This window comes from Atheta coriaria, unplaced genomic scaffold (genome assembly GCF_025399875.1).
Source record: "Atheta coriaria isolate IRGN ID8LTWV9N9 unplaced genomic scaffold, Caltech_Dcor_3.1 hic_scaffold_4_pilon, whole genome shotgun sequence".
In the NCBI taxonomy this organism is placed as follows: domain Eukaryota; kingdom Metazoa; phylum Arthropoda; class Insecta; order Coleoptera; family Staphylinidae; genus Dalotia; species Dalotia coriaria.
In genome coordinates this window covers 1,768,462-1,793,018 of record NW_027045446.1, presented here as the reverse complement: position 1 = coordinate 1,793,018, position 24,557 = coordinate 1,768,462, and the positions used below count along the sequence as shown (strand labels likewise).

The following is a 24,557-nucleotide window of genomic DNA, read 5'->3' as shown; positions in this document are numbered from 1 at the left end:
TAATAAGCGACACGTCGACGGAAAGTTTTCTTAATTCTGTTTAAATCTTTGTTTATATCAATTTCTGTAACCGCTTTTCTAATCAATTGCGTACTATGGACTGTGAAGCATTAATATTACGTTTTATTTAATCTGAAAATGCTAATTTAAATCAATAATTGCCGTTGGTAAACTACTGGAACACGAATTGAATGATTTTCCAGTAATATACCATTTGGTCTACAACTGGTGATTTAGCTTTTTGATATTTTTTTCTTTTTCTCTTACATGTAGGTTTACTTTATGTTGCAATAAGATATTATAACAAAAGAATACCATTATTCACAATGTTCCAGTTGTAGACCAGTGGTTTACTACTGGTAGTATCCGTACCACGGATTTATTCCAGTAACTGACCACCTACATTTTTTATACACAATGCCACCGAAAAGAACATTTTTAACTATAAGGAGAAAAATGTGTTAAAAGCGATAAATGAAATAAATAAAGGTGCAAAATTTGAGAAATATGTCAAAAATACAACATACCCCACACTACGGTCATAAATAAAATAAAGTTAATACAATAATAAATAATATTTTTTTCCGAAGTACTTTCATGGTTTTCTATTTATTTTAATTTATTTTATATTAATTTTTTGATTCATGTTAATTCATAAATATTGTGTTATAACTATGACACTTGTGTAAGTGATACAAATTTTTGTTAATTATCTAGTTCTTAAACTAGTTAACAACATTATGAGCCTTGTAGCATTTAAATATTACTTGAAACTTGTAAACTGATTAAAAGTTGTGATGATTACTACATAAAAAGGAGTGGTTCACTATTGGCTCAACGTCTGGTCTACTGCTGGTACAGTCTGGTCAACCTTAGGCACATTGCGATTTTCCACATTTATTGTTAAATAACCAAAAACGTAACAGCTATTAAGAAAATTTGAATAAGCTACATGATTCTATGGTAGACAAGGAGTATGTAATCCTTTTTTTGCAATGATTGTTGTAATAATTGAGTCACAATATCAAAATTACTTTCAAAATGTCGCTTAATTGGTTTGTTACTGGTGCAGTCACCCTAGATGGAGAATTTAGTTTTTGTTTAATAAATTTTGGATAGAAATTGTCAAAGTTATGGCGGAAATAAGTTTTAGGAGTTTGGTTATGTCTTAAAGTGAGTTTTGGTGCGCTCTTGATAGGTGGCGCTGTGAGAAAAATTTAATTTTGTTGTAACTTTTGTAGTTTTCATCAGATTTTCATGGAATAAAGTGCAATTGATGCTTTGATTAATCGTCTATCTGATTATAATTAAAATTATTATTATTTTAATTATTTAAATAATTATAGAGAAAAGAAAACGTTTTTGAAAGTTTTTCTGCAAAATTTCACGTTTTAAGATTTTAATTTTTGTTCTTTGCAACTGCAAATTCTACGATGTTCATCACTTCCTCCTCTTAAGTTTCTTCGTTCTTGTTTGCACAGTCTTCATTAGTTAATGAATAGGCTTGTAAACTCGTAGGCTTACAGATAGGCATCTGGTGCGTTTTTTTCTTCCTTTCGTTATTTTTATTTCATTCTGTTCTCCATCCATTGTAATGTGTGTGCAGATGCGCATATTTACAGAGAGATGCATTAGTGTCGTTTAATAAATAATTGACCTAATTTTCTCAATGCACAAACCACAATGCACCAGCATAGAAATAGAAAATATTGCTGATACAAACATAAATAAATTCAACATGTTATAAAATATAACTCAACTTTTTTTCGAATTTATTTTTATATAAGTAGTGTGACTGAGATAGTTATTGTTGTACTTAGTTAAATTGTGTGTAATTATGAACTCTGAATGGCAATGGCGCGGTTTTCAACGTGGGCTGATGTGGTTTGATGCGAATAACCTAGATTTGGGCACAAAATACGAAACACTGGCGAATTGTTTCGACAAATTCCGTAAAAAGCATTATAATATTATTATATAGTATTATGTGGTTGCAACAAACATTGGAATAGAATTACAATAAACTAATGGCCGTAATGAAGATATAAATTTCATTGACATGACAATAGATTTACCTACACCGCATGTTTCCATGTTATTAATTTCTGATCAAATCAGATTTTTAGGTTAATAGATGTAAATTGTAATCGTAATCGGAAACGAGGTCAATTCAACGATGAAGAGAAGAGAAATTTACTTGTTTGGATTAGTGTTGTAGGAGGTGTGGAAGTAGAACTTGCAAGTTCGTATATGAGAATAAAAATAACTCAAATCGGGAATTTAATACTAATTGCATCTCATCCATGTCCAGCTGTCGCTAATAACCAAGGTCTTCATCTTTAAACATCGTTAATGTTTGCTACCAGCAGCAGAAGAGAGTTTTGTTGTTTTGTTGAGTCGTGGATGCGAAATAATAAAGTCATTTACTGTTTTTAACATCTGTTTAGTCCGTGAAGTGTTGCAGAACTTAATGTGTAATGAGAGTAAGTTTACAACTGTCGAGAAATGCAAAAAGACATAAATTTAGTAATAAAATGAATTTTTTGATATTTTAATAGTGCTTTTGATGATATTATTTTCTAAATTTTATTTTATTTTATTTACTGTTAATTTCCATGCAAAAAAGTGAAATTTTCAGCTCTAGTTATTCCAACCGCATGATTTTACATTGATTTGCTTGTTATAGTTTGCTAAAAAGTTAGTTTACGAAGAAAAAACATTCAGGATTCGAAAATGTACACAAAGAAAATGTTCTACTTTTCCGACTTCAACTCCAACTCACAAATGGTGTCAATATAATTTTTACGACTTTAATAAACTCGAATAAAATGTTTAGTGACATCTGTTAAGTTCTAAAGAAGACTTTTGATGTCTTGACAGCGATTAGAAAATGATACAGCACTAACTTTCGATGGCCAAAATTTTTCACATCACATTTGAGTGCTTTTTATTGTTTATTCTCCTTTTAAAGCACCAACAATGTGTAATAAATCACCTGTGGTGCTCGAATGTTAAGATTAGGATATAATTTCGAATTTTATTTGTTACTAACGATGTGTGGATGATGAGGAAGAGGAAAAATGGACGGAAAAACATGAAGAAGATGCACATACGCATGCGCTGGTGAAATTGTAGTTGCTGCTTTCACCTAATTTAATTTCCTGTCCGGTTTCCTCGTTTTGCACCGATGTGCATCAATCGATAGATAATAATTTCAATTGCAAGTACAATTAGGAAATCGTAAAAGCGAAATTGAATTTATATTATTATCATGTATGTAATTTGTTGTTGTTTCCACTGAAGTCGGTTGGAGTTGTTGTTGTTGTTTTATTTTTATATTTTGTTAAATGTTTTGATTTCCGTCTTTTCGAGTCTTTGTCTTCGCGGAATCGCGCTCGCTGCAATTTCACGCAATTATAAAACATGCTGCACTGTTTTCGAGCAGCCGCTTGAAATCTAAATAATTATTATAAACGTAATCGTTTCTTGTTGCAGGTGAGTGACCACCATGAGGCTTTCCATACGCTGTGTGTGCACCGAATGGTAGATATTAAGATATGAACTGGTTAATTAATGATTGCGAAATATTTGATGTGTTTTATGTTGATTTTGGTTGAAATATTTATTTTTATATGTCGGATGCATTTGCTGGTGGATGTAGTTGTAATTAGTCTCAAGGTGATTGTTTTTTGTTTTAACCTTGTTTGAATAAGCGTTGTTTACCTGCAAGGTCTTGTAAAATTCGCAGTAAGTAGATAGTAAATGTGTACCATCTTAAAATTAATTATTTTGGGGAAAATTATAAGAAATTTTGAGAAAATATTTCAAAAAATTCAAAATTATATCAAAAACATAGATTTTAAAAGAAATTTTTAAAGTTATTATTAATTTATCACCAGAAAAATGTCTAAAAGTATAATTTTTGAAATAAAAACAAAGATATTAACCGTAATAAAGTTGTAACTGTTACATGACTGAACCATAAGTAATAAAATTGAGCAGTTAAATTGCGACACTAAAACGTAAAATTTCGTTTAGCAAAATTGTAGCACCGTAGTACGACCTGATGACGGAATTAACGATGTGTGAAAATCCGCGCATGGAAAAAATGTATCCGCGATAATTTGATTGCGGCAACATTGCAATGCATGAAACAACAATTGTCTGGTGTGATTGTCTTTTTTTCGACTCGACGCTCGACATTACACTCAATGACAGTTTGCGTCACATGCGTCGTCATGCGTTTTACGTCTGCTGTGCGTTGTGCGCACTCGTTATTATTAATTTACGCGTGATTAACTTATATTATAGAAATTTTTTCTTTTTGAAAAAAAGTTGACACAATGTGGTGAAAGTGTCAAACTTATTTTATTGAAATGTAACTTTCATTACATAGTATTATGGTGATGATGTAATAGGTTTTAGTGGTTTTGGGGTTTTACTGCTAAAATATTACAAGTTGTTTAAATTTTCCGGGTAGAAATTTAGCGTCATTAATTTCTCTTTAAAATGAGGCATTTGTTAATGTTCAACATTTAATACTTTCGGAGATATTAATATTTTTCTGAAATTTTTATTTAATTTAATTAAAAAATAATTGAATTTAACTAAAAACAAAATTTGAAAAATATCGAATTAGTTTATAAATGATTTTTTTCATCTTTAAGCATTTTATTACATTTCACGCCAGATTTAATTAGATCACTTGCGTAATTTATTGTTTAACGCTGCTGTTTACTTTTCAAGGAAGTTGTGTAGATGATTTTTTTACACGCTTAAATAAATATGAATATAATCGCACTTGTTTGCGCACAGAAACCCGGTACGTAATTCAGTTAATCTTCCGATCACTGCATCTATCGCTCAACTTCCTTGATTGTTATGGGTGGAATCAGGTGTGTAATTTGATGGCGGCTAATTATGCGCGCTCGTGCGTAGTACCATCACTATTTTAATCAATTCTCATCTGCATTGTGCTTGATTTTCTGACTTCACTACAATTAACAACTGATATAATTGCACCAAATTAGAAAGATTGCGTTTTACGATCACGATCTTACAAAATGCCTCAAATTTTTGATTTTTATTTCACTAGTGAGAATAAGAGCTAAGTAAGAGGTAAGTGTCGGTGTCGGATGGTGTGCTGTGAGCCCTTTTGACCTCGGGACCCCGACAATTACTCACTGCACACAGTTTGAACTGATCATGGCAGAGAAAACGTAAATACCGCAGTCGGGAGGATGAATTATCGAAACTCGTTTCGCGTTTGCACCCAATGATTACCAACAGCGTGTGTTATCAAAGAATTTTTATTTATTTCACCTTCGAAATAAATAAAACAATAACCTTAAACTAAATATTTGCTAATTAATAATATCCGCTTGTGAAATATTTGCGAAATTCACATTTTAATATTTTAATTAACGCATTTGTAGAATAATTGTAATTTAATTAAAATCATTGCGACATTGTTGAAATTATTTTCGCTGTGCGTACATCCGTGAGTCGACGGTTCGTAAAATGCCATTAATAAAGCCAACACGCTATTAATAGAATATTTGAGTCACTTAATTAAACGCCGGTACGCCTATTTCGTGTTCCCGTTTAAGATGCGCCCGTGATGCTAGACTAGAACTATAACTACAAGCACTAAACGCCTTTTTGTTTGCCTACTCATTTCTTGAGTTGGTTTAAGAATACAGGGAGGTGATTTTTGCTGAAAACTTGATTTTTGCGTCTTTTCGTTGTTTTTCGATGTTTGCATTGAAGGCCGATGCAGTATTTATTCCAACATGCACGATGGCTCAAGGATAACCTCTGGAAACCTGTAATAGTGTAATTAATACGTTTTTGCGTCAGTAATCAAGACTGGTTGAAGTCATCCACAGTCAAATAAGAAAAAATTGATTTTTTGTAAAATTTTCTTCAAAAATTTCACATTTTACACAATTACTAAGTGAAAATCACCTACTTATTTTGCTCTCAATTAATTAACGATAGTTTAAGCATGCGTTGAGGAATTTCTATCTGTATTTGCGATTATTTATACAGCAACCAACTGTCAACCAAATGAAAAGTCTTGCGCGAAATCGCATTCTGATGAATGATTGGAAAGCAATTAGAATTGAAAGATGTGGAATGCTTGTTTACAATCGTCAATAAACGCACCGCTCACGATTTCTGCCCGAATCGTGCACTATTGAACAAAACGCCTATTTATATTTGTGTAAAATACGCACGCCCGACGCTGAATTTCACCTTACACGCCCAAAAACATATGTACCTATGTGCAATATGTGAACTTTATGTGAACTTCCGACGTGTTTCACGAACAAAGCGGTGAAAAGCGCGCGCGCCTGAGAGGAAAACTTGCATTTGTATCGAATTTATTTGATTTCTATAATTTCTATAACCATTGACGTTCTCTTTTACTTTTTTTTTGACGTGCTTGTGATGCGTTGAACATCGTGATAACAACATTATAAATAATATTCAACTTTCATGATTGGAATGATTGTAAATCATGAGTTTATTATATTACTTAATCCCATTTTACACGATTTACATTCATGATTGTTGAATTGGTCGGTTTCTCACATTGCATGCGCCATTAAACACCCATGTAAATTAGCGGTGTGCACGTGAGAAATGCGTTAATCGCGCCGATTAAATATCGATAGTTTTGTGTGGCAAATGATGTAAAATTTGTATAGTTTTATCAATAACTCTCTCTTTTTACGCTTCGTTTATCGATTAGTCACTGTATCATAACACATGATCGACACAGTATTCGTTTGTGGAGCGGAAAATCCAACAAATGCGAAAGTATGTTTGTTGCTCTTTCACGGAAAAAGTATTTTATGGATTTTGTTCAAACTTTGTAAAATTATAGTTTATATATCAGAATAAGAACATAAACATAATTTTGTTGTGATAAAATAATTTTAAGGGTGTAAAATAAGGGTTGAAAGTTTGTATTGCTATAAAATTTATAATTTAGCCGTTTTAAAACTTTCTTTCCATGTTAATCATTGGGAAAATTGCTTTTTAATGTTTTAATTGTCAATAAAAAATATGAGAACAATTAATTCGCGATTAATAGCAAAGAAAAACGTTGAAATAAGATCAAAATGTGCTATAATTGGCATAGAAAGTATTCTGATTACTTTATTGCAGCGAAAGAAATCGAGGACATGCCGGTGACAAACCAATTGATCTTTAATCTGTAATTGTAGGCTTTGTAGTTTGCGTTTGCGAATTGCTTTCGACTACAATTACCGATTGGTATATTACTCACGATTGTTGAATGGTTGAAGACGCTGAAGATTTAATTACAATCATTCCGTGGTTGATTCAATTTAGCTTGAAACTATCGCGTTTAGCGAGGCGGATTTTCAACACGAATTTGCATTGAAAGTTGAATTTTTTTTTTTTTTTTGGTTGTCTTTGGTCTCAGTCTATTAACTACATTCGGCAGGATGTGTAGAGTACGCATGCGCAAATGCCTGGAATCGTTCGGAATTGAGTCATTTGTCGTCGATTAATCGCCGTTTATAATTTTCTAATTAATTGACTTGCGTCGAAGCATGTGTGCGCATGGTTTATATTTATGCACTATTTTCAAAGTGCAAGCGAAAAGCGAACGCTCCCGACCAAGTGGAGCGTTAAATTTATCACCGACGACTTAAATATATCGCCCACGGCCCGTTTTAGATTATGCCTCAGTTAGCTTCTTCTGTTTTTGTTTTATTTTGTGATTTTTACCTGTCACTTTGGTGAAATTTATATTTTTGCATTTTGAGTGTTGTAATTTGTTTAAATATAAATTTGCGCATCATGAATTCCGATTCTCAACACGTGGTATTAATACAACTGGATGATTATAATTAGAAGACATTATTATAGACTAGTAGGAAGTGTATTCCAGTCAGATTCTATTTACGCGCTGTAAATTACGCGTGCACATACCACAGGAAACAAAAAGGGTTAAACAAGTGAAACCACATTTTTAAACGTTTTTCTTGTGATTATTGTGCCGGGAGCTCCGCCCATCTGGTTACTGCGCATGCGCGAGCGACTCACGTCAGTACGTATAATCTACGTGATTACGTGCTATAAATGAAGTTTAATTGTACCAATCACTGGTTTCACCTTGGTTTTTACAAACATTTATCTTTAATTATAATAACAAATAATTATTATGACAAAATAAATATAACTTTTGCTTCTTCGTATAAGGCAACTCAAACCAAATTTAATTGAACAAAATAATGATTGTATTCAAATAAAGTCACACACCTACATCTCCGACATTAAACTTTAATGTAATTATTATTTTTAAGTTTTTGATGTTTATTGAGCAACAATGACGTAAGAATCACTTTCTAGAATATTTTCCATATGAATTTCCGTCGATAGAGCGAAGATCTGACGATCGTAATCAGAGTTAATTCGAAAATAATAACACAAATCGTCGTCAGTAGGTTGCCAACACGTAACAGATAATGTTTATAATCATTTGTAATAAAAATTGTGCAGATGTACAACGATCACATTTTGTCGATCAGAAAAGTGGAACAAGTATGTGTTGAGATTTTGTTGGATTTTCACTTTGTTTTCTTTGTTTTCTCCGTTTTCTATTGACGCTTTTGTAGTGTATCTTTTGATGATGGCTCTTGAGATGATTTGCCGGATATGGATCGTTGTAGGCTGTCAGAGTGACGATTTTGTACGCGGATTTCACTCATTTATAACAAAGCGTTGCCTTTTTGAGAATTTTACTGATTTGGAGCTTTATTAAGCATAAATTTTATTAACTTCTGTTAATAATTAATATTTACTAGAAAGTATATATTTGTGTCGGCTGAGTCATGAAATTATTATTGCGAATAGTGAGTTTTATCGGTTAAAGTGAAACGCGGATTTGTCAAAACGGCCATTACATATTTAATTAACAATCATAAATTTAAGTTGAACCGGTGACATGTACACAAACGTAATTGGATTTTCTATTTTGTCGTTTTGTTTCTGGTTTGTCTGTGTCTGCTGTGATAACTTTTGAGGTAATAGGAGTGTTTGAAGATTAAAGGCCAGTGCTTTAATTAGGTTAATGGCGTGACAAATTGCACGTGTTTTAACTAATTAAATGTAGTTAGTTGTGTTGGATTTGCATGCGCACACGCTAACACATCATTTGCGCTGTTTTTCCGCGCTGTTTTGTTAATTAAAACAGGTGTGTTGGGTTGTTTTATTGTTTTGTGCTCCGCCCATTTTGTCAGAGCGCGTGCGCGAGTTTTTGAAGCTGCAGCACATGCGCAATGGTTGGAATAAATCTTGACCTAAATTGGAAACCGGTTGGATGTTGGGTGTGCGGGGGTTTTGTGTTTTGTATCGGAGTAATATCGATTTTTAATTGCCGACGAGCGTTCGGGGACTTGCAGAATATATTTTATCGTTTTGTCGTTACCGGTTCGTTATAACTTGTAGGTTGTGTCAGTTCAAAGCGAGCTCAATTTGCGTGGGAGGTGCTTTTGTTCAATACAGGATAATAAAGAACATTTTTTGGTTGAAAATTCTTGGAAGTTTTATTTGTTCACAAAATAAGGATTTTTGATTGCAATTATCTCGGAAATTAAAAGATATAGAGAGGAGCGGATTAAAGATTATTAATCTATGAGAAATTCTCTATAAGATTAGACAATAAAAAAGGAGAGGTCCAAAGTAATTCAGAAGGAAAAATGTGAATAATATGTTATTTGTCTATTCAGTGAAGAAAACGCGTTGTTATTACGATATTTGATAATATAATTAAACCAATGTCACCCGTGTTTGTTTATTCCAACCAATAACATACTAGGATGCTATTTTTAGCTTTGCTATCTTATTCAGACGAATAGTATTCAATCGAGCGAAAACCGTTCTCAAACGTACGGCACGAATAGTAAAGGGTGGCATCATTTATAGAATTGTATCGATCGTTCTATCGTGGAACCACATAGACACCAGTCGAACGTGATCTTGGTTTGGTTATGCTCAGATAAACTGTCAATCACGCGGGTCATTGAATTTCAACCGGCGGGTTTCTGCGATTGCGTCATTTTTCGGGCAACCGAAAACTATCAATTTACATTTAGAGTAGCTGTGCAATTTGTTACTTAAGACCCATTTCGTTCATTTCGAGTGGTAAAGTGTAGTAATATAGAGTGTAATAAGAGTCGATTACTCTAACTGTTTTTTTACGCGGCTTGTTATTACGAAATCAAAGCGGAAATTAAAAGATAGTCTCAGGCATAATCATAAAGTTATAAATGCTGTGCGTGTTTTAATCAACTTTAGCTCTGTTTTTTTTTTCGGCGAATTTTCATTTTAAGCAAATAAACGTCTAATGAAATTCCCACAGGTGTCATTTATTCCGAGGAGTGTTAATTAAAAGTAGCAATTTATTAATTAAGTTGCAAAATATATTTTTAGCTAAAAATTTCACAGAAAATTAATTTAGTGTATTTCCGGTTATAATTTCTATAATTTCCGGGTAATAAATTTTATATTTCGATAGTTATTGATCTATTACTCCGAATTATCCTAATATCTTATATAAGTTGTCATTAATTTAGTGTTTTAAATCTAATCGCCATTATCTAAGAACTTTTCACTCGATAAACTTTCAACGAATGCGATTTTTCTTTGTTGTTGTCAGTTCATTGTTTCCGTTCTAGATGAAAACGTTTTGTGGTGCGCTGTGTGGCGAAAATAAAATTGAAATTGCTGATGCGTTAATTTTATGAGAAGATTTTTTTCCACATTGTAATTTATTTACTTACTGCGCCTGGGAGGTCGCGATCGCCAAGTCTCGCACACGTCGAGCGCTGAAAAAATTATTGACAGATGATGCACGCGTTCTAATTGCGCGCGCTGCGAACGCGGAAGTGTTAGAAAACGAAAACGAAAAAGGAAGATCGTAATTTCATATCGCGAGACGTGCAAACGCGCGCGCGCGCAATGTTAATTACAATGCAATGGCGAAATTAATTATATCGCAAATAGATTTTACACATCTTACATGCGCCCAACGCCAAGGGCTAGAAAATATTAGTTTTAGGTGAAAAATTAACGCGGAACACGCATTTGACACGTTGGTAAAATGATTTGTCGACTGTCCTGCGATTAGTAATTGAACTTTCCTACCGGTTTCCATCCTGGACACAACACACAACTCGGGCGTCGTTCCATATTTCATCCGCGTGGTTTTTTCGCCATCTGATTAGTGCAGAACGACGCTTTCTAGCCGCACGTCTAAGAATCAAAGTTTGCATTTTCTAATTTCTTTGTGTGGTGTGTCGAAGAATGAAGTACGAAGTACGAAGAGTAATATCGTCATCGGCACTCGCGACTCGGCGTAATTAGTTCACGCCGTGCACACCATAATTCATATATTGTGCATATTTATGGCGTAGGTACTTCATCAATAGATTTTATTATCATGATAATGCGAGTGAAACGAATTAGGCGAAAGTGAAACGCTGTGGCTTGGACTGCTTCGGAAAATCTAGATAATTAAATCGCATGTGTAATAAAACTCAACATCTCTCTCTTGAGATGCAATTAGGTGTTGATACTTTGTACGGATCTCTTTTTGTTTGCCGCGCATCGCTAATTAATACAACACACAAGTGCAAAATTACTGCGGCGTGGAAAGTTTGCATTTTATTACGAAGTAAAAGTAGATAAAATTAATTAGCGCATCTATTCAATTTAATCCGAGATCCAGTTTTAGATCTATTTGATTTTGTTTTGTGTAATTCGACACTAACTACCGTATCGACTCGAAAAAGACGTAAGACTTTCAACATGTCGAAAGTATGTAATGTGCGGTGAAGAAAAATTTGAAATGTAAATGGAGCGTGCATGTTTACGCATCGCGTATACGTATAGAGATAGATGATGTTTGATTGAGATTATAAAGAAGCAGGATTTGGTTTCAATTGAATTTCGTCGGCATCGACGCGTTGAATGTGTGTTTGTCGGCATGTCGTTTGGTTGTAATTGAAAAATCGATCCTAAATGGGATCGTCTCTTGTGTATTTTTTTGAGGTGTGTGTGCATAGATTATTTTTATAGTGTTTCACAATATTTACCGTCGGAGAAAAAAAATATGATGGTGATAATGAAATTTTTAGGTTTTTTAGATTAATATTTCGAGTATTTTACTATAAAAATATGAAAATAGTAGAAATAGTGTTTGTAAAGAATATTGCATGACATTGTGCAAATATATTACCAATTGCTACTGTTTCATCAGTGTATTAAATTATTTATTGCGTCGGAATCATGCAATTTGAGGTGTTGAAAGAGTGCACAACGCTGAACTGAACAATAATTTTGATTTATTTTAGAGGACGCGCACGGATTTGTAAATCACCGCAATTCCAACCGAATTTTTATTAAATTACATTACGTTACAGTTTCATTTCGGCTTTCTTTTTGCAGATTTTATTTATTGCAGGAATTTACTTCCTCATTCGCACATTTTATGATTGATATCTACGTGACTAATTTTGATGTGTTTATTTCGGGCAACTGTGGCATTTAATGTGCTTGTAATACAGATGCTAAAATGTGAATGTCACAAAAATCGATTGTGTTTTTTCTTCTTATCTGCTTTTGGTACAGCAGAGTTCGTTTAAAGTTAAAGTTCATCATCTCACGCAGACTTAATTTAGCTACCGATCAATGAACCATCATTAACTTAATTTGATCATACGCGACATATATGTACACGCACTCGTTATTTATTTTTAAAGCAAACAAAAACGATTTAAAAGAAAATAGAAACGTTTCGCGCATTAAATTTATTCACGACTAATGGGACAACTTGATTGAATACAAATTGGCGGAATTATGATTTTTTAATTCACTTTACGTCGAATCGACGACTCTTGAAATGCTAATGATGCTCTATGTCTCTACTAGAGTTCAAGAGTACTTACTTTAATCCTACTTCTAACTTGTGATTGAAGAGTTTTTTTTATTCGTGCTTTAAATGCATGAATACTGGTTTGCTTTGTTTACTTCGTTTTGTATTTGAATTTAATTGGTTCTTGCAACATGTATCGTTTTTTTTAGTTTCAAGTTCAATGTCTCGGTACTCTCGACCGTGGTTTAATGCATTTTTGGTTACTGTTAGTTTTTTTTTTGTTAAAATTTGATTTTATGATGATTTTGACTTGTTTTTTGACGAAATTGTATGCAATTTGTGTGCATCTTGTGTGGTTTCCAATAACACCATTATTTCCAAGAATTTCCAGCAATTAAACGTCAAATATTCCAACAATCTTCCTGCTTGCCACTTACAAGATGCAAATTGCAATACGCCATGCGTGTGCTCGGATGAAACAAGCAACAAATTTCTGCTTTCTAATTGGCAAGTCACTACTCTGCACGCTAATTGCGTTAAACGGTGCATTAATTAATTTCCGATTGTAATTGATATCACATTTAATACTGCATTCTATCTACTTTTATCGCTGAATTTCGTGGTGATTTAAATTTTGAAATAGTCCGACGAATCTTTTGTCGAATTTGTAAACGAATTTTGAACGCTGAGACACAATTATTGCGTTATGAAAGCGCGCGCTTTCGAACAGCGCACTCGTTTCATTCATAAATTAGTTCGAGTAATTGAAGTAATTGCTGTGTCTAAACTCCTAAACGGCAAACGTCTGCAGCTCTACACGTTCGGTAACGGTATAACACCGAGCACAATTGTGCACAATGTGCGCCGAACGGCTTATGTTTCGGTAATAAATAAAATCATACAATGGTCCGGGTTGTTTGTGCTCAGCCAGGTCCGATGACTGGTGGAGAGTCGTTTCAAATATTTGAATATTATATAATTAGCGTGAATGCACATGGGCACGAGCATGAACGCCCTCGCTTATAAACAACGCTAAAGAGAAAGGCGTGCACTGTATATTTTGCTTACATTTCGTGCATTTGCATATCATCAATCTTGCGTTATCTTGTTTTCACCTTTGCAACCAAAAGGAAACGCAGACAATGCAAAACAAACATTTAATTACTTTGTTATTGCTTATTTAAAGTTTATAGATATCTGGAGATAATGACGATTACAAATGTTGCATTTGTGAGGGCGGGTTTTTCTTAATGTGCGATCGTGTTAATGACGGCAGGAAGGCGTTTGGGAGTGCAACAACCTCGCCGCAAACAGCCATCATCTGTGTCACACAAGTTACAAAACAGACGAGACATCAAGTCACTTTATAATTTCTATACGCGTCTGTCAAGACATAAGTTTTAACTTGTGATATTTTTGCTTTTTAGGGTGGCGAGCCGGGTTCTGGCATGGACTGCTTGCAGTTACGCCAACAGCCGGGTCCATTTCACTATCTAATCAGCGAGCAGGCGAAGTCGCTGGTCGCCCTGCAGGAGTTACAGCATGAGGTGGGCGCCCTGCTCGAGTTTCGCGACCTCGTCATCGAGACGTTCCCGAATCTGCGCACCAAGATGGCCACCTCATCGCCGGCGACGATGATGACCTCCAACATCCCGGTGGCGGTGCGTCGCGATTGGGAGCCGGGAGTGCGCGTCCGCCGCAAACTGCACAATAAGGACGAATCGCGCGCAAAGAAAACGGAATCGTCGGCGGTGCAGGATTCGGGTTTTAGTACGGAGACTAGTAGCAAAGAGACGCACAGCGCTTCTTCCTCATCGGCACCTCCTACATCCGCGCCAGCGGCTGTGGACGAAGGTGAAGCCGAAGACGAATTGTGGAATCTCTTGGATGTGATACATCGCAAAGGCACACGGTTAAAAGACGAAGTGGAGGCGCTGCAAGGCGCGCTGAGGGATCAGGGGGATACCAGAAAGGAATCGGACTTCCAGCGGGTGTTGTTTCATGCGTCCGCCGATGATGTGCGGAATCTACGACATGAGCGTGATATGCTGTTGGATAGAGTGGCCGAGATGGAGGCTGAGGTCCTTGCTGGGCGAGTGCACACGTCCAGACTCCAAGAGGACCTGGAAAATCTACTCTCTACCAAACAGGACCTCGAGGATCAACTACGTAACGTCGTCAGTCAGAGCGGCGAGGTGAACTCGCGCATCCACGACCTTCATCTCCAGTTTGTGACGAAGGATGCCGATGACCGGGTGCAGAGTGCATGTGCTAATAAAGTTTGTGTTAGTACTAGTCAAAGGACGATCAGTAGACGTGGCAGGTCTGATGAGTTGGATCTCGCGCTCGGCGATCAGCAGCCAAAGGTGGCGCTGCCGGATTCGAAGAAGATCGCCGCCATTCTCAAGGAGTATGACCCGATTGTCTTGCAGAAGCATCTGTTGACATCCACCGTTCAAAATCAAGTGAGTACATAATTGAAATGTTTGCGGCTCGTAAAACTCTTCCTTTCTAATTCGTTTTTATTACGCTTCGTGTCATATCTCCATGTCAAATGCGGGCTTGAACACGTTCAAACGTTGAGACGTTGGGAGGTTGTAATTGAAAAGAAAGTTAATGTCTTCTTCTGTGGCGAACAATACTAATTGGCGGTTTTTAATGTCACGCACTGTCATATCGCGGTAGACTCAAGAGCAAAGGTGCGATTGCTCTCTACGTTGCATTGTCATGTTTCGTGTTATAAATATGAAGTTGTAATAAAAATGCTAACTAGCTTTCTTTTGTTGTTGCGCACGCAGGTTCTACAACTGCAACTCGATACTGCAGCTAGATTGGAGCAGAATTTGGTGGACAAACTGGACAAGGCACGAGAGGAAAACGATGAGCTTAAGTTTCAAGTGAGTTGAGTTACCGTACAACTTTCGAACGTGTTAATTTTATGTTTTATGTTACGTTTTAGTTGGAAGATAGAAATATTGAATTGGAAGGAACCAGAGCACATGTTAGAATGTTGGAAAACCAGAAAAAGCCGCCCAGTGGGAAATCTCCGGATATTATTCCCGCTTTGGATACAGCTTCCGAACGGACTGAGATCAGTACATCGAGCATGAAGGCCATGAGTCCCTTTCCTATCAATCAGCAATTGGACCACAGCAGTAGCACAGAATCCGCACAGGACCAAGCGGAAAATACGCGAAAAAGCGTGGAAACACCCCGACGACGACCTAGCAAGATTCCTTTGGGTAAGAGTTACGCGGCACCCAAACCGCCAAGCGGCGGCAAGCACTCTCCGGCACTTGGTGCACCTCGTAGTCGCAGTGGAGAGTCCCCCGGGCGGCCACAATCGGCGCAATCGTGGCGTAACAACAAAAGCGAAGGAAATTCACTTTCCGGAAGCAAGTCTTCGACATCACTGAGCAAATCGCGGAATGGGTCCCTAACTACAGCAAAAGACTCGCTCACCGGCAAGCTGCGCACCAGTGAGTCGCTAACCCGCTCGGGAAAGGACAGTTCGGTGACGAGTTATGGCGGCGGTGGTTCTACGCGCGGGTCGACAATGCGGAAGGGCGCCGCACCTGCGACACCTGTGCGTCGCAACAACAGCATTCGGGACGCGCCCGATTCGAAGGTACGGTCCAAACTATCTTTGTGGAACTGGTGGAAACAGGATCGACTTGCATAGGAGTTTGTTTTCATTTATTTTCTGCTGATATGTGTACAGTAAGTTTTTGCTTGATTTTATTTTAATTTTTTGATTTTATCCGCTCTACACTATTACTCTGCTTGTGAATAATAGCTACTAAAAAGAGATTAATCTGGTCGCAATTGCCATTTTATATCATAAGCTGTAACAGTATGATCATTAGCCTGCTTTTTAATAACAAAATATTATTTAGGACATGTCGGTAAGTAATGCGTGCAATAATTTTCGCGTTACGAGTTGTGTGTTGCTGCTTGCACTTTGTGTGTGGCATGAATGCGATTAATATTATTGAAAGCACCTGCATTATTCAATTTCTTTCACAAGTTTACTGTAATAACCAGTTCACGTACAAAGTAGATCAGCAGATTGGGCCCCAGATTAAAGGTGTTTGATGCAGTTTTAAGTAACTTTTTATATATAGAAGGAAATTACTTTAAAAAATCACTTAATTGTATTGCACAACAATTAATTACGTAAATTGGTTTTAGATTGATTTAAATCTCAAGAAAGCCCAGTGGATTCTTTCAGCGTCGTCTTATCCAAGCGACGTGGAACAACTATACATGGATTCATTGGATAGAATGGATCGGACAGGACCTCCTATGCCGTCGCCAAGCTCACCTACGAAGAATTTTTACTGGGGACAGAATCAACGGGAGCTTTTCTACGATAGTATTGACTCGAATCAATCATCGAGTATGTATCAGGGCGGCGAGGAGCTCGCCGAGTGCGATTCCCTTGAGAAGCAGATTTCGGACGTGTCCGACCGGAAGTTTTAACTATTTATTTTAATTGACACCGACAAGAATTCAAAGGCGCATGAAAACATTCCGCTATGATGTTCACCGTCCAATTCTCATCAATTTGCGTTGAGACAGAATAATTGAATGGAAACAATGCAGAAATCAGTCCTTTGTGTAATCGACAATTAAATAATTAGAAATGAATTACGAGCGTGAATGAAACATATCTGTAATGAATGATGGAGAATATCTATTGTAAAATATGGCATTTGTATATACATTTAAATTACGGGCCGAGTTGAGAGAGAAAAAGAATTTAGCAAATGCGTTTTGATACGATTAGTGAAATGCTTTTAAAACTAAATTATGCATTTATTTAAATACAGCTGAAGATAGAGTTTGTAAATAAAACCTAATATATTTGCTGTGTAGGACTGTGATAGGTAAATATACAGTAGGCTTTTTGAGCAACAATGGAATTCGTAACGACTAAGTATAACAGGCGTAAATCAGGGGATTTTATTAACAAACGGCTCTTATATTCTTCCATTCGCATTCAATTGTATTGCCTCTAGTAAACTTAGCATGAATATTGACTGAACCGGCAACTTATAACAATTACGATAAACTGTAAGCATAATCGATAAGTATGACTATTTCAAATTGTTCCTCAATGTCCATCACATACCAAATCTTCAGATTAAACATTCATTGCGTCGCCTAGCATCACTAACCAGCGTTGACAAGACATCATCAATAAAGAAATTCACGACATTGCTAGCAATCGTAAAAAGTTTTAAGATTAACACGTAATTGTAACATAAAACAAATGCATATTGTAAACGCAAGACTGTTTTATGAATGAATTTGACAGTCGACTTTAGTTCATGCCACAATTTCATGTGATACAAATTTAGAATGCTCATTTTGTAAATTATAATAATTGTATTTAAGTAATCTTTCTTTTTGTGTATTATCTTTTGTGTGCGTTGTGTTTATCCGGACAGCTTTGTGAAGTAAATTTAATTGGTAATGTTGTAATATTTAGACTTATTTAAAACTCTTATAAATGATTATTTGATAATTATACGACTGATTTATAAAATCATACGCATTTTTCTGCTAAATCAAGCGAAGAGTTGTAAATAGCGATTATTGTTTATATTGTAATAATAATGATATTAAATATATTCGAACATTATTACAGTTCGTCTTGTTCAAGTTTAATTTTCCTTACATTGTCCATCTTTTCTAACTTTTTCAGTAAAGTGTGAAGGGTTTTTGTGGTTTCGTGAATGGTTTCCTCGATTTTCTTCAATTGTTCTTGTTGTCTGCGAAAACAACAACCAATTGATGTTAATTATCGAGTTTTTTTCTTATTATTGTAAGTATTACTCAAGAAAATCATCCAACGCTACCAGAGGTTCATCGAATTCGTTTCCAATCTTTTTCTTCTTAAATTCAGCTGCAATTGTCAATATATTGCTTAGTTGTGTCGTTAAGCCCTTTGCAACTTGTAATTTAATGTAATTTATATTTATTTTTGGCCGAAGAACAGGGTCGAACTTATTTTTTTAAAAATGTTTTCGGTCGAACAACAGGGTCGAACTTTTTTCTTAATTTTTTTCGCCGAAACAGTCGAGATTAAAATGCGATTATCTCGAGAACTAAAAGGGCTACGGAAAAAAGGACTTCATATTCTTGATCCTCGCAAAATTCTCTACAAGATAGCGCCCTTATTGAAAATCGACAAATATGCATAAAAAAATTTAACGAAAAGATTTTGTCATAAAAAAGGTAAAAGATTTCTCTTTTTTATGTCGAAAATTAAAAGTTGGAATTTTAAATTTCTGATTGTGGATTTATAATAAACGATTAAATTTGAGTAATTAATCTTAGTAATATTTTCACCTACCATGCTTTGTTTAGGCCCTATTGGCTTGTAAAGATCACATATAGGTAGAATACATTTAAACAATTATTGTCATGTATCTTTTAAAACGTGGCCCAAATTAAAATTATCAACTAAAATAATCGTACCATAAAATTGTGCTCTTTGATAATTAGTGATAAAACAGCTAATTTTTTTAACTTTTTAAAAAAAGTAATTAATTATGAAAAAATTGGCGGAGGCGCCTGACATTTTAAAGAGTAATTTAATTAATAATTATAAACTAACTACCTCAATGTGTAAAGAAGCTCTTAATTAGCCAAATTAAACAACTTTTCACTTAATAACACTAAGCGTTTACCCTCCAGGAGTCATTAAGTAAAATGTGCACTCGCATCGAAACTTAAAAGTCAATTATCTCAAAAACTATAAGAGATAAACAAAAACCGAAAACCCTACGACGTGCAGCAACAAATCGTAGATAAAATAACACTTAAAAAATTTAAAATATAACATGTGCCTACAAAATTTTCCGGCACGATTTTCTCGAAAAGTAATAAAGTTAGAAAAGAACTTTCTTCAATTTGTTCATGTCGTGATAAGGATCTATAAAATGGCAGATTTAGTTTTTCCATTTTCCAAAGTTGACCAAACAGCACTCGAAAAACATCAAGAGGTTACACTTGACTCTTTGAGGCCTCAAAAAATTAACTTTAAGCTAGAAGAAAATGGAAAACGCTAATCGATTGAGTTTTCCAAGGGGATGAAAGATATCAAGTTAGTTTTTCGATAACATCAATATTTCGGAAAATGGGTGGTAAATTCAAAACTGATCAAATAAAACCACCCCTCCGATTTTCCCCAAACTTTCCAAACTGATGTAAAACAAGGCCAGGAATCCATTAATCGAGGTTTGGTTGCGCTATCTTAATTAGTTTTCAAGTTACCGACCATTTTTAATTATTACATAATTGTTGATAGCCGTAAATTTTAACATGCTATATAATGGGAAATTTAATTCTACATACGAATATGAAAACCGTTTTTCTTTATCTCTAATGGTTTTCAAGATAAGTGCGAAAAACTGGTTTATTCGTTTTCTCCATCATTTTCTATGAAAAAAATAAAAATTGAAAATTTGACTTTTTTATTGCATAATATTGAAGAACATGTGATTCAACATACTTTATCTTAATAAAATTTTGTTCTAAAATAAAGCGTTTTGATAATAATCAGCCTAATTAACTTTGGTTTTGTCGCTATTCAAATTTTAATAAAACTGTCAATAGGGCCTAAATGATAAGTGGTAGCACAATATTCCTCTTAAATATTTAAATTATAATTTAAGAAGCTGTCAGAATCCGAAATCAGAATTTAAAAATTCCAACTTTTAATTTCGAACATAAAAAAGAGAAATCTTTTGCCTTTTTTATGACAAAATCTTTTCGTTGAATTTTTTTATGCAATTTTGGTCGATTTTCAATAAGGGTGCTACCTTGTAGAGAATTTTGCGAGGATCAAGAATATGAAGTCCTTTTTTCCGTAGCCCTTTTAGTTCTCGAGATAATCGCAATTTAATGTCGACAGTTTCGACGGGAAAATTTTAAGAAAAAAGTTCGACTCTGTTGTTCGAGCAAAATAAATTTTTAGAAAAAAGTTAGACCCTGTTCTTCAACCAAAAAAAAATTTTAAGAAAAAAATTCGACCCTGTTCTTCGACCGAAAAATATTTTAACAGAAAAGTTCGACCCTGTTATTCGACCAAAAAATAAAATTGAGAAAAATAGGGACAAAAATAGCTATTTTTAAAGTGTATTTTAGGGCACTTCTAAGAGGGTAAGAGGACTGAAAAAATACGTATCGTGTAGAGAAACTATCAAACTTTAATATGGCGGTAAGAAACTATAAAAAAGTCAAGTAGTTCCCAAGATACAGGGTGTTTTCCACACCACGTTTTAAAATTCACTTAAAAATGCCCATTTTTGAAGGACATTTTAGGGCACTTCCAAAAGGGATAGAGAGTTGGGTGAGTATGCATCGTGTAGAGAGACTCTTGATCTTTAATATGGCGGTGAGAAACCCTAAGAAAGTCAATTAGTTCACGAGATACAGGGTGTTTTCCACACCATGTTTTTAATTTTTTTTGAAAAATGCCAATTTTTGAAGGGCATTTTAGGGCACTTCCGGAAGGGATAGAAAGTTGGATGAGTATGCATCGTGTAGAGAGACTCTCGAGCTTTAACATGGCGGTAAGAAACTCTAAAAAAGTCAATTAGTTCATGAGATACAAGGTGTTTTCCACACCACGTTTTAAAATTTCCTTAGAAATGCCAATTTTTTAAAGGGCATTTTGGGGTACTTCCGGAAGGGATAAAAAGTTGGGTGAGGATGCATCGTGTAGAGAAACTCTTGATCTTTAATATGGCGGTGAGAAACTCTAAGAAAGTTAATTAGTTCACGAGATACAGGGTTTTTTCCACACCATATCTTCAATTTTTATGAAAAATGCCAATGTTTGAAGGGCATTCTAGGGCACTTCCGGAAGGGATAGAAAGTTGGATCAAAATGCATCGTATAGAAAAACTCTCGAACTCTAACATGGCGGTGAGAAACTCCAAAAAAGTCAATTAGTTCATGAGATACAGGGGGTTTTTCAGCAAACCAAAACGTAATTCTCAGGCAGTGCGTTAAATTTATAGCAAAAACAATGTGCCGAAACCAGGGATCGAACCAGGGACCTTTAGATCTTCAGTCTAACGCTCTCCCAACTGAGCTATTTCGGCTTATCAACAATATTTGTTGCTGTTGTACTTCACAAAACATTGTTTTCAAACAAACAAGAAATTTAAGTAATATGTACATACGCTCAGGTTGTGCTTTCCCTTCCAACAAATCAATCAACTTCTGCTTATCAAATTGTTGAATCTCCGCAGATGGATCAATATTATATCGTGCTAGAAACATCTCAATTTCCAAATCAGCAAAACCAATTCTAAAATACAACATTTTGTATCAAAGTCACGCTAATTATTTTCGAGTATCGTTTCGTGCAACCGTTTTAACGCGCCCTTGATCTCAGACGTAGTCATCTCAAACTCATTACGTTGAAATTCTTCAAACTTAACATATTTCCCAAGGCCTAGCTTGATCAAAACATTGTAATAACCACGCTTTACAAACCCAGACATTCGCATCTCTTCCGGTGCGATTGCCAACTCAGTCTTCACATCGACATAAGTATCATTAATAATCGCCAGAAACATGTTCTACAATTAAATTTGAAAGAAAAAATCTTTCAACTTACTGCAACATGTATGACATACCAATAACACAAAGAATACCAAAAATATAAACATCAAAAAGAAGATGGGCGCAATCACACGATTTGCCTTCTCGATATCAGTGTAATCAAAGTCGCCCAAAATCGTGCGCAACAATGTAAACATCGCCAGATAGAAAGTACTAAACGTTTCCACCTCCGTACCAAAGATTAAATACCCCAAGATGGCGAACGCAATAAAAATAATAAAAAACATCATACCAAAACCAATCATATCCTTACGACATTGCGACAGAGTCCTGTTAAGTTGCGCCATACTCTTGTTGAAGTTCAAGTACTTAAATATCTTCATGTAAATAAAGAACAACATCGATGACAACAACAATCTGTAGAAGAACATTCTCTGCATAAGCACTTGCATGTTAGCGTGAACCTCTGGCCTATCAATCAGAGTCAATAATCTTTTATGTATGGATATTTCTGAATAGATTCGAAGTCCAATTGCAGCATAACCAAACTAAAAATAGCAAGAAATATAAAAATATTTGCTTAAGTTAAGTGTACTTATACAGAGATAATAATGAAATCAATCCACGTCCAAAACATAAGCAGATACTTCCATTTGAAGTACACAAACTCTCTAATTTCTTCTATAGTGTAGTAAATCAGAAACATTATGCAAATAATTTCGCAAGCAAGAATGAAATAATCGTATTTGGTTTGATGACGTAGCAGGGAACACATATGCGCGCTGGGCATTGTCACCACACCGCCGGTTCGGGGAAACTCAAAAACCAAACGAAATTGCAGAAAAAGATTCAGATTAGTGTTATACATAGTCCAATCGAGAAAAATCGCCCTTGTCCCGCGAGTAACCCACAGATTATTCTTGAGATCTTCAATAATCGCCTTGGTTTCATTCTTGTACAAACTTAAATCTTTGTAGTAACCTCCACCGTGGTACCAGGCAAACTTACCAAAGTGTCTTGAGTCTTGTAGTTCAGATTCACTAGTATATCTCCATCTGTAAAATATTTAATAATAATTATTAGTATAATATTAGTTGATATTTATTGATCTGTACGCGGAGTCGGATCCAGGACCAAATGTAGCTGTATCTTCATTTTTCCAATTAAACTTCCCGAAGCAATTGAGGAAAACCTTTTAAAGTAGCTGTGAATCATGCAAGAATCTCCACGGACTTTCAATTGTCTTAATCTTGGCACACCGATTAATTTGTTTTCGTAAAAGACATAACGTTCGTTGATATTAGCAGGAGCTATGTTATGCACAGGATAATACCAATAGTCCCAGTAGAAACTGTTCTCGAAGAAGTCATCTAGAAAAGTCCAAAATTGTGAAGGGGTATTAATATCATAGAAACCATTGTTCTGCAGCATTTCATTCTCCATTAGCTTGAATAAATTGTGAGCTTCCGGTTCGATCGCACCCAAACTAGCAATTGTCATAAGAATCAAAAATATGATGAAAAATAATGTGTCACGTAATGTTGTTAGTAAAATATATTCACGACCCATTATTTCGGCAATTTCTCGTGTTACCCATGTTTCTGAAAATAAAATAATAGAAAAATTAATTGTTTAAATATTAATTATAAGTTAGGCTACGTTTTCCGTATTTTTCTTAATGCGTTGTATCTTCGTGTTCATTTTAATTTTCTCCATTTCTTCTTCCTGTGATTCGATATTAATAATATCGCTTTGTTCTTTGAAACTTTGTTCTGAAAAGTATTTTATGTAATAATTAGTGTTTCAAAACATAAAATTAATACGTGGTTGATCTCCATCTCCATCTCCATCATCTTGTAAAACTGGCGAAGGTTCTGTTTGCTCCAAAACCTTTTTATTTTTCTTTATTTTAATGAGTTTTAGTTTTTTTCTAAGACTTAGACGTACACTTTTGGTTCTTTATCAATATTTTCTTCAACATCCATAGTTAATTCTATAATAAATTAAAAAGAAACATTTTCAAAGCTTTACGGAGCTTTTTGAATTCAAAATCGGTAAC

General features: G+C 35.0%; 2 protein-coding genes and 1 non-coding gene across 5 annotated transcripts in view; 1 reads left to right on the top strand and 2 right to left on the bottom strand.

Annotated features, from left to right (window-relative positions):
• Window positions 1-18,568, top strand: part of LOC135790983 (coiled-coil domain-containing protein 158-like) — a 38,010-nt gene extending 19,442 nt beyond the window's left edge. For 2 of the 3 annotated variants that reach the window (XM_065301287.1, XM_065301286.1), the window contains exons 2-5: window positions 14,341-15,378; window positions 15,712-15,810; window positions 15,873-16,541; window positions 17,105-18,568. In XM_065301287.1, the coding sequence (XP_065157359.1) occupies window positions 14,341-15,378; window positions 15,712-15,810; window positions 15,873-16,541; window positions 17,105-17,395 (2,097 nt within the window). In that variant the 3' untranslated portion in view covers window positions 17,396-18,568. Of the gene's footprint in view, window positions 1-14,340; window positions 15,379-15,711; window positions 15,811-15,872; window positions 16,634-17,104 lie in introns of all 3 variants that reach the window. The other variant, XM_065301289.1, reaches the window with a different exon arrangement.
• Window positions 18,333-24,530, bottom strand: LOC135790984 (polycystin-2-like protein 1). The gene is given in 10 exon segments (XM_065301290.1): window positions 18,333-18,690; window positions 18,755-18,824; window positions 22,114-22,241; window positions 22,304-22,515; window positions 22,573-23,046; window positions 23,100-23,553; window positions 23,614-23,695; window positions 23,698-24,099; window positions 24,158-24,270; window positions 24,322-24,530. Coding segments are annotated over 8 exon segments (1,920 nt in total). The 5' UTR covers window positions 24,068-24,099; window positions 24,158-24,270; window positions 24,322-24,530; the 3' UTR covers window positions 18,333-18,560.
• Window positions 21,960-22,032, bottom strand: TRNAF-GAA (transfer RNA phenylalanine (anticodon GAA)). The gene has a single exon. It is a non-coding gene; the product is annotated as a tRNA-Phe (tRNA).
• Window positions 24,531-24,557: the final 27 nt, after the last annotated feature.